At 38.3% G+C, this 9895-nt stretch overlaps 1 protein-coding gene across 3 annotated transcripts in view; it reads left to right on the forward strand.

The window, feature by feature from the left end:
* The window catches only part of MMAA (metabolism of cobalamin associated A), a 36395-nt gene that overhangs the window by 19020 nt on the left and 7480 nt on the right, over positions 1 to 9895 (forward strand). For 2 of the 3 annotated variants that reach the window (XM_058436789.1, XM_032147869.2), the window contains exons 2-4: positions 972 to 1476; positions 4246 to 4368; positions 7859 to 8029. In XM_058436789.1, coding sequence (XP_058292772.1) covers positions 1038 to 1476; positions 4246 to 4368; positions 7859 to 8029 — 733 coding nt within the window. In that variant the 5' untranslated portion in view covers positions 972 to 1037. Of the gene's footprint in view, positions 1 to 971; positions 1477 to 3783; positions 3878 to 4245; positions 4369 to 7858; positions 8030 to 9895 lie in introns of those variants that run through there. The other variant, XM_032147877.2, reaches the window with a different exon arrangement.

Genomic DNA, 9895 nt, shown 5'->3' on the forward strand with positions numbered 1-9895 from the left:
GAGGCCGAGGCGGGCGGATCACGAGGTCAGGAGATCGAGACCGTCCTGGCTAACAGTGAAACCCGGTCTCTACTAAAAATACAAAAAATTAGCTGGACGTGGTAGCAGGTGCCTGTAATCCCAGCTACTCGGGAGGCTGAGGCAGGAGAATGGCGTGAACCCGGGAGGCGGAGCTTGTAGTGAGCCGAGATGACGCCACTGCACTCCAGCCTGGGCGACAGAGCGAGATTCCGTCAAAAAAAAAAAAAAAAGATCCTTACCTAATTTCGTAGTGGTTCAAACTTTAGTATGAATCTACAGGGATTCTGATTAGTGGGGCTGGGAATGTGCATTTTAAATAAGCATCCAGGTGGCTCTGACTATACTTTGAGATACGCTGATCTGGTTACTACACAACTCCTACAGTTCACTTATGGCTTGTTTGTGTGCTTTAAGTTAGGCTACTCTTTGCATACATCTGTGTTCAAGGATGAGTCTATTGAATACAAACATGTATCTAAACTTACACCTGAAGTGCCCACCCTAGTAATCACATTTCTTTTTGTAGAGAGTGAATACAAGGCCAGCATCAGAGAGATTCATTTTTTTTTAACCTTTTGTATGAGCTTCAGAATCTGGTGTATTGACCTGAGGAAATTGTTAAGATGAATGTAAGAGAAAGCATAACATAAAGTTTTTACCCTAGTGGTATGTTATATATTGTTTTTATTAGAAGAAAATGTTAATGTAAATTACACTTCGCAGTAGAGTAGTAGTTCCATCATTTGGGTTACTCTGAATATTAACTGTGGCCATGGAGGGAGTCTTCTCTTTTAAGTTTATTTAGTAAGAAAACTTTCACCCATTTGTACTACCAAAAACTCTGATTATGTGTGGTTTAGAATATGGGGGAAACACTAGGCTTTCAAATTTTACTACTTCAGTATTTTAGTTATATATTGAACTGGCTGACATGTTTTTCTTTCTTCTAGGGAGATCACAAATCACATTGAGCCAAAACGCATCCAGTGTTTTCTTCAGTTACAAATAAAACGAATATGTCCATGCTGCTACCACATCCTCACCAGCATTTCCTAAAAGGCCTTTTAAGAGCACCTTTCCGACGTTACCACTTCATCTTTCACTCAAGTACTCATCTTGGATCAGGAATCCCATGTGCTCAGCCGTTTAATTCTCTTGGATTCCATTGTACAAAGTGGATGCTGCTGTCAGATGGTTTAAAGAGAAAATTATGTGTACAAACAACCTTAAAGGACCACACAGAAGGACTTTCTGATAAAGAGCAAAGATTTGTGGATAAACTTTATACTGGTTTAATCCAAGGGCAAAGGGCCTGTTTAGCAGAGGCCATAACTCTTGTAGAATCAACTCACAGCAGGAAAAAGGAGTTAGCCCAGGTGCTTCTTCAGAAAGTATTACTTTACCACAGAGAACAAGAACAATCAAATAAAGGAAAACCACTAGCATTTCGAGTAGGTCAGTCTTTTTTGTGTGTTTTCTCAGTAAATATTTTTACAAATTCTCTGTATTCTGGTTTAAGAAAAAAAAAAAGTCTAAATAGTTTGCAATCGAATGGGGACTTTTTTCTCAATATTTGGATGAATTTTAAATGAGTTTTCATGGCAAATATTAGTTTTGTTAAGTTGAAAAAATTGCCATGACATTTGAACCAAGGCTATGTATTTTAAGAAAATAATATAAGATTTTTACTTTGGCAAGAATCTTGCTCTGGATCCCAGGATAGAAATAGTCATAGGAAGAACTACTAGCAAGTTTACTCCTTTTTCTTTTAGTAGTCCTTCTGCTTAAATAGTTTAAAGTGAATTCCCTGTTTTGTTGTCGTATCAACTATAATTATCACGTTTCAAAATTCTGCCTCTTAGGTATTTCATTAGTCTTTGTATAGGCAAGTCTCACTTCCTTCAGGTACTTTTTATTGAGTTTCTGGGAGTGACTGTAAATGCGGCCATCTCAATACCAAAATTTTATTTTTATTTTTTTTTTATTTTATTTTTTGAGACAGTCTTGCTCTGTCGCCCAGGCTGGAGTGCAGTGGCGTGATCTCGGCTCACTGAAACCTCTGCCTCCTGGGTTCATGCAGTTCTCCTGCCTCAGCCTCCCGAGTAGCTGGGATTACAGGCGTGCACTACCATGCCCAGCTAATTTTTGTATTTTTAGTAGAGATGGGGTTTCACCATGTCGGCCAGGCTGGTCTTGAACTCCTGACCTCAAGTGATCCACCCGTCTTGGTCTCCCAAAGTGCTGGGATTACAGGCATGAACCACTGTGCCCAGCTATTTTATTTTTAGTCTCACTCTGTCACCCAGGCTGGAATGCAGTGGTGATCATAGCTCCAACATCATGCTTGGCTCCAATATCATGCCTCCAACATCATCCTTGGCTAATTTTTTTTAGAAGTTTTTTGTAGAGATGGGGTCTCATTATGTTGCCCAGGCTGGTCTTGAACTCCTGGGCTCAAGCAGTCCTCCCACCTTGGCCTACCAAAGTGCTGGGACTACAGGCACGGGCTACCATGCCCAGCCTATCAAAATGTACTTTAAGAAAGAGATCATATTTATTTGTTGTCTGTATATTAGATGTTCATTTGATTTCTTGAACAATTTGACTTGGTTCTGAAATTGTTTTTGAAATTGTACATTGTAAAACAATTTAGATATGTTTGACCAGCAGGAATTAAACAAGCCAGTTTAGGTGGAATGAGAATGTCCCACGGTGGTGAACTAGGTGATTTGAACCAACCCTCCTGCTAAAAACAACTTGTCTTGGTGGTTAAAGTGCAAAAATTTTGTGGAGAATGAGTAAATACTTTTAAAATTTCATGTTACATTACACCTTTGTCTCACAGTTTATTGGCAATGCAGACACAAAAGCCTCCTAGTTTTTAGGGTAATGGGCATGGATGCTTTAAGATAATTTCAAAATAGCTCGCCAACCAATATTTATACTGGTCCCCATTTTTCAGACTTCTTAATCTTCTGCCCTTACTGAGGGATTCTCATTTTGAGAGTACTACATTGGATGTTAATAATCTTTATGTATGGTAAACAAAGATAATAGCAAACTCCCACAGAGAAATTCTAGTTATGACAAAGTGCCTACTTACTAAGATTTTAGAGAATCTTTGAAAAAATGTCTCAGAAATGTGTGGAATTAACTAGCAGTTCACAGATAACTTTGTAGTGCTATTCCGGTTCTTCCATCTTGATCTCATGAGGCCAGAGAAACCTGTCTTTATTGCAGTTATTTTTTTCACCACCATAAGTAAAAGCAACAAATGTTTATTCAGCACCTAAAAGGGTGTTTAAGATAATATTGGATCTGCCCCAAGAATTGTGGTAAGGAGTCAGGCATCCCATACACTATACATACTTCGAGTGTAGTTAAATGCCTATGTTTTATATATTTCATTTAACATACACTTATATATCTCTTATGCCATGCACTGTTCTAAACATATTACAGACATTAACTCATCTAATTCTTAAAACAACCTGAAGAGAGAGGTACTATTACTATATCTATTTTATTGCAGTGGACACTGAGGCATAGAAAGAGGTTAAGTAATTTACCCAAGATCACATAGCTCGTGGGAGGCAGAGCTAGAATGAGAACTGGCTGCGTGGCTTCAGGGTTTGTGCTCTTACCGGCCGTGCACTGCCAACTCTCCAAGTGGGGGAGTTTTCTGCTTTTCTTAACATAAACTATTTTTTTCAGAATTCACTTTATATTCTTTGAGTTATGAGTGAGATGAAGAAAAAAGATGATCCCTTATAAATAGAAAACTGCTTTCTCAATCACTGGGAATTTCTAGAATAATGAGTTGTTTTTCCAGTGGGAAGAAGTATACAGAACTGAGGTAGGTAAAATAATTTGATCATGATGAGAAGTGGGCAGATGTAGAAACTGAGCACATTAACAATGGAGACAATGAAGTCTGTCCAGAAAGATCTACTTTATAGTACAAAGGCAAAGCATGTTTTGCAGTTTTTAAAAGTGAATTTTGTGAACATGTGGAACCCAGAGTGTTTCCTTCCTGTAGCCCCGTTACTCAGGAATTAAAGAAACAGATTTTTATTTGCCATTTTAGGACATGTTGAAATATATTAATTGTGGTTTTAATACATTAGGGGAAATAGAAGGTAGTCTAATATTTTACTCAGTAAAACTGATCGTAGTTCTGATTTCATTTGTTTCATTGAACTAGAAGATCTCTTTCCACCATAGGATTGTCTGGGCCCCCTGGTGCTGGAAAATCAACATTTATAGAATATTTTGGAAAAATGCTTACTGAGAGAGGGCACAAATTATCTGTGCTAGCTGTGGACCCTTCTTCTTGTACTAGTGGTGGTAAGTGTGGCTGATTCTTTTTAAATTGCAGAGCTCTGGGGGCTTTCTGTTACAATTTAGTAGGAATTGGCACAGTTGGGTGACCTCTAACTGCTAGCTAAGTTTGGTCTCGCTAAAGGAAGGGAGTTCTGCAGAGTTAGGTGGAAGCTGAGGGAAGTAGTTTGGGAGTATTGTACACTTCAGAGGCGGCCAGCTTGTGGATAGCTCAGTGGGCACTCAGAAAACTGTGACAACAGGTGCCAAAAGTTGAAGATGATCAAATGCAAATTTTGGTCCTTCAGCTCCCATGCATAAGGCCAGGCCCCTCTTTGCTCCTGTTGTGTTTCCTGGCTGCATTAGCACCTGTGCAATTCAGAAAATAGGTCCTTACTCATGTGTCATTTTCCTCATAATGTTTTAACATCTCTTAAGCTTTAGAAAAACCTTACTGCTGTTTATAATTGTCAACTGTTTATATAATATGTTCAGTTAAACAGAAAGCTCTTAGAGGGGCACTGTAATATACTGCCATTCCCCTTACGGCATTTAGCATAGTACATTGTACGTTGCACAGAATGTTAAGCAATTACTTTCTGATTTGAGGTCATGAAGTCACTCAAAGTTTAATTTGCAGCTCATCAGAGATAAAATGAATATAAACTTAGTTCCCCAAAGGATCGTTTAAAGAAAACAGAAAGCATACCATATAAACAGGAAAGGTTTTTTCTTCCCTTACCCCTCTTTATGATTTAAGCTTTTCATATTACAGTTACTCACTTAGGAAGTATTTGAGCGCCTACTATAGGTGAGGCATTGTACATGGAAGGTTCTTAAACTGTGTTATATAATGGTGAACAAGATACAGTCCTGGCTTTAGCAAGGTTTACATCTTATGCAGGAAACACAAACGCAGGCCATTACAATACAATGTGTGTTGTGAAGGGGTAAATGCAAGACGCTTTATGGAAGTATTTGGTTTTTGTGTACTGCGTTATAATGTGGGTTTAATACTAAGTATTCAGAATGATGATGTAATCATATTTTAGGGACTTAGGTTAATATAGACGTGGACAATTCCTATTATCACCCCATTCCTATTATCACCCCATTGAGAAATCTAGCCCAGAACATTCAAAATTTGAGTCACTATAATAAAAAAAGTTAACTGTAAAATAAAATTTTTGCTCACAAGGTTCAAAATTAAATCCATGTCAATATGTTGTCTCATTTACAGTTTTAGAACTTTGTTAAAAGTAAGTACTTAATGAAGGATTTTTCAGTAAGTGGCCCTCATTTATATATAGGTGAGAAGGCTATTCCCCCATTTTCACAATATTCTGGAATACTTAACAATAGAAAAAAAATAATAGCTTGAGATAATAATAGACAAAAATAATGTCATAAAATAGCCTGTGATTAAAGTTACATAGCTATGTGGTTCCTAACCTTTCTCAAAAAATGGTGATCCCTTTCTCAGGCAAAAAAATTATATACACTTTGAAAGAAAAAAATACAAGGACAGACAAAAACACTATAAATATAAATTTCTACCTTGTTGCATCAGTACATACACTTGAAAAACAGCATTACATTAAAGTTTGAGAAGCATTAGTTTTTTGGTCTATAGTCCATCTTTTTTGTGCTTTGAATTCACAGACTCCCTGTGATAGCTTTGAGATCTTCGTGAGAGTCTTCAATTAACAGTTTTGGAATCGCTGGCTAAGACATGGGAGAGTAATTTCCTAATGTTTACTTCAGTGTGATGGGATCTATAGGATAGTAGTTTAAAAGTATAGCTTTGGCAGATTGTTTACTTACACAGAGATTATTTCATGCAGAAAATTACCTTAAGAAAAGGTTGTATGTGAAGTAAATAAGGAACTTGATGTATGGGGTACATGTGTGGTCTAGAATTAGAACCTATGAGAAGACTCTGAACTGGCATTTAGTGGTAAAAGAGCATATCTTTAAGAAACTTTTCAATCTTTACATTATGTGGAAAAAGTAGCTCTTAAAAAGAGGGAAAATGAATATTCAGATTAGAACAGCAGTACACCTACAAATGTTGGTATATGACTAAAGCAAAGTAGTAAAACATAATAGTCCCAGGACTTTCAGTCTTCTAGAATTTGTAAGTATTGATGTTTGTCAAAATATTGTACTACCATGAAAACAAAAACGTAACCAGTTTCATTCCACAGTTATTGAGTGCCTACTCTTAACACTTTGTTAAGCATTTAGTGTACAACCTATATAAGACATGGTCCTGTAGGCAAAGACTTATTTAAAGCACGGTTTCTCAAGTTTGGCGGTAGTGACATTTTATGTCAAATCATTCTTTGTTGTGGGTGGCTGTCCTGTGCATTGAAGGATGCTTACTTAGCAGCATATCTGGCCTCTACCCAGTAGATGCCAGTAGCATCCTACCCCTCACTTGTGACAAGTAAATATGTCTCTAAACATTGCCAAATTGCCCCCAGTTGAGAACCACTGTGTGAAAGAGATAAGAATTAAAAATATGAAACCAAAAAATGTGTTGTATGAATAGTTTTCCATCCATTAACTCAGCTTACATTGCATTCAGTGAGAGCTCCAAATTTTCTAAGTAGTAGGCGATTAGAAGCAACAGACTGGGCAGAAGGGGCAGCTTGAAGATATATTTGTGTAGCATTTACGTAAGGTTGAGAAAATGTCATTTGCAAAAATAAAAGAATGAGGAGTGGAGGGTGCTCATGGAGATAATAGAAAGGGGAGGGACACTAAAGTTCTCTTATGCCCTCCAGCATGCTGGCATACACTGCAGAGCTGTTGTACCTTAGAAAATCACAGAGATGGGCATGGGCTGAAAAGGTTCCAGGCAGACTATATGAAGGAGCAAGGACTTTTACTGATCTTTATAAGGTGGATAAGTTCTGTGTTTTTGTTATTAACGGTTTTTGAAGCACCTTCCTGTATATAATTACATTCGCTTCTCCCAGTAGCATATTACCCTTGTGATGTAGCTGAGGAAAGAGGGTTCAGGAAGGTAAAGTGACCTCTCAAAATTGAATAGTGTGAAATGGTGGAACCAGAATACAGACCCTGGGCTTGACACATTGTAACTCAGCAGTGAGGAAACAGGAGAGATACTTCTGGCATGAGAGCACAAACAAAAGATGGGACGAAGCAAACACAGTGATGTTAAGATGACAGTAAAGTAACCACCCTGGTTGGAACAGAGGATTGGTGTGGGGACTAGTAGAAGCCAGAGTTGGACAGGTAAGGTGCGGCTGAAGAATCTGGATTGGAACCTTTGGTCAGGGGGAAGCTATAAATTATAGATTTTTAGGGGCTTGAAATGTTAAGATTAATCTGACATCATTGTATACAATGAGTTGGAGAGAAGCTCAGTAATATGAAATGCAGTTTGAGATTTAGGGAGAAATGGCATAAAGCACTTCCCTCTAGGAACTGGCTGATAATTGACCCATAAAACTGTTCCACGATTATAAAATGTAACTGTATGTTTTAGGATCACTCTTAGGTGATAAAACCCGAATGACTGAGTTATCAAGAGATATGAATGCATACATCAGGCCATCTCCTACTAGAGGAACTTTAGGAGGCGTGACAAGGACCACAAATGAAGCTATTCTGTTGTGTGAAGGGGCGGGATATGACATAATTCTTATTGAAACCGTTGGTGAGTGTGATATTCTATTTCATAACAATATACTATTTTATGAATGCTATATAAAGATCAGTGACAACTTATTTTTGTTCATTCAGCAGATAGTTGCTAAATGTATAATTAAATACAAGATATCCCATACTCCCTAGAAGATATGAATGGATAGGTTATAATCTTTACCCTCCAAGATCTTATTTTCAAGAGTAAAAATAAGCCATCTATCTGGATAACTGTTATACAGGTGGTATATTATACATGCCAGAGGAGAACTGTAAGCATTAGGATGATCTGTGTAAATGATGCTTTAGCACAACACCTATTTTGTTTAAGTATATTTCATATGTCTACTGTGTTCACCAAGAAAATTAATGTAGTTGGGTGCCTTTTGAAAATGCAGATATGTTTTATTTCATTGTTTTATATCCTTAGCATACAGTTACATGTGATAAAGACACTGAAATGAAAACCCTAATAAATTCTTTCTTGTGGAGAGACAGTCTATTATATTACTGTGGGATAAATGTTTGTGATACAGCCTAATTCAGATGTGGGGGTCCAGTGAAGACCTCCTAGAGGAGGTGACAGCTGAACTCAGTTTTGAAGGAAGAATTGGAGTTAAAGTATGCGATAAAGGGCATTTGCAAAGATACACAGGAGTCAGAAAACATGGCCCATCCAGAGAAGTACAGTTTGCTCAGGATACTTAGAGCACAGAGTGTGAAGGCAGGGAATGAAGGGAGGTCAGTTGGAGCAGTAGGCTATGGCCAGATTGTCAGGGACCTTACATGCCATGCCAAGGAGTCTTCTGGATTTTGCCCTGAAAGGAGTGGGAAGATGCTGCTGGATAAGCAAGAGAGTGAGAAAACCAGATATGTATTTGGAGAGATCCCTGGCAGCAGAGTACAGAACGATTAGAAGGAGGGCTAGAATAGAATCAGGAGACTACTGTACTAATCCCAGAAGGAGATGGTAGAGGTCCGAACCAAGCAAAGGAAGTGGGAATGGAGATGAGATAGATCAACAAAACATTGAAGATAAATGGGCAGGATTTTATCCATGATAAGATGTGAGATAAGGAAGGAAGGGGAATTGCAGATAATAGAGAATACTGTGGAAAAAGTAGATTTGCAGAGAGGAAAACAATGAGTTCAGTTGTGAATATATTAAGTGTTAAATGCTTATTAGGTATCCGAGTGACCGTGTGTCTCAAGAGAAAAGGACTGAATGAGAAATACAGATTTAATAGTTACCAGCATGGTTCATAGTTTCATAGTTTAAGAATTTGGTTCAGATCAACTGGGGAAAATATGGGACAAAAATGGAAGATATTTATATTAATCTGCTAGGGCTGCCATAACAAAATACCGTAGACTGGGTGGCTTAAACAACAGAAATGTATTTTCTCACAGTTCTGGAGACTGGAAGTTCAACATCAAGGTGCCCATAGGGTTGGTTTTTCCTAAGACCCCTACCTTTGTCTTGTAGGTAGATGGCTGCCTTCTTGCTGCATCTTCACTCTCCCTTGTCTCTTCCTGTTCACTTCACTCTCCTAGTTTCTCTTCCTGTCCTTTAGAGGAGGCTAGTCCTATTGGATTAAGGCCCTACCCTTATGACCTCATTTAATTGCTTCTTTCAAGGCCCTATCTCCAGATAAAGTCACCTTGAGGTTTAGAACTTTAATATAGGAATGTGGTTTTGTTTTGTTTTTTTGTTTGTTTGTTTTTTTGAGACAGAGTCTTGCTGTGTCTCCCAGGCTGGAGTGCAGTTGCGCAGTCTCGGCTCACTGCAATCTCCGCCTCCCGGGTTCATGCCATTCTCCTGCCTCAGCCTCCCCAGTAGCTGGGACTACAGGCGCCTGCAACCACACCCGGCTGTTTT

Source organism: Hylobates moloch, unplaced genomic scaffold (genome assembly GCF_009828535.3).
Source record: "Hylobates moloch isolate HMO894 unplaced genomic scaffold, HMol_V3 SCAFFOLD_3, whole genome shotgun sequence".
Lineage (NCBI taxonomy): Eukaryota > Metazoa > Chordata > Mammalia > Primates > Hylobatidae > Hylobates > Hylobates moloch.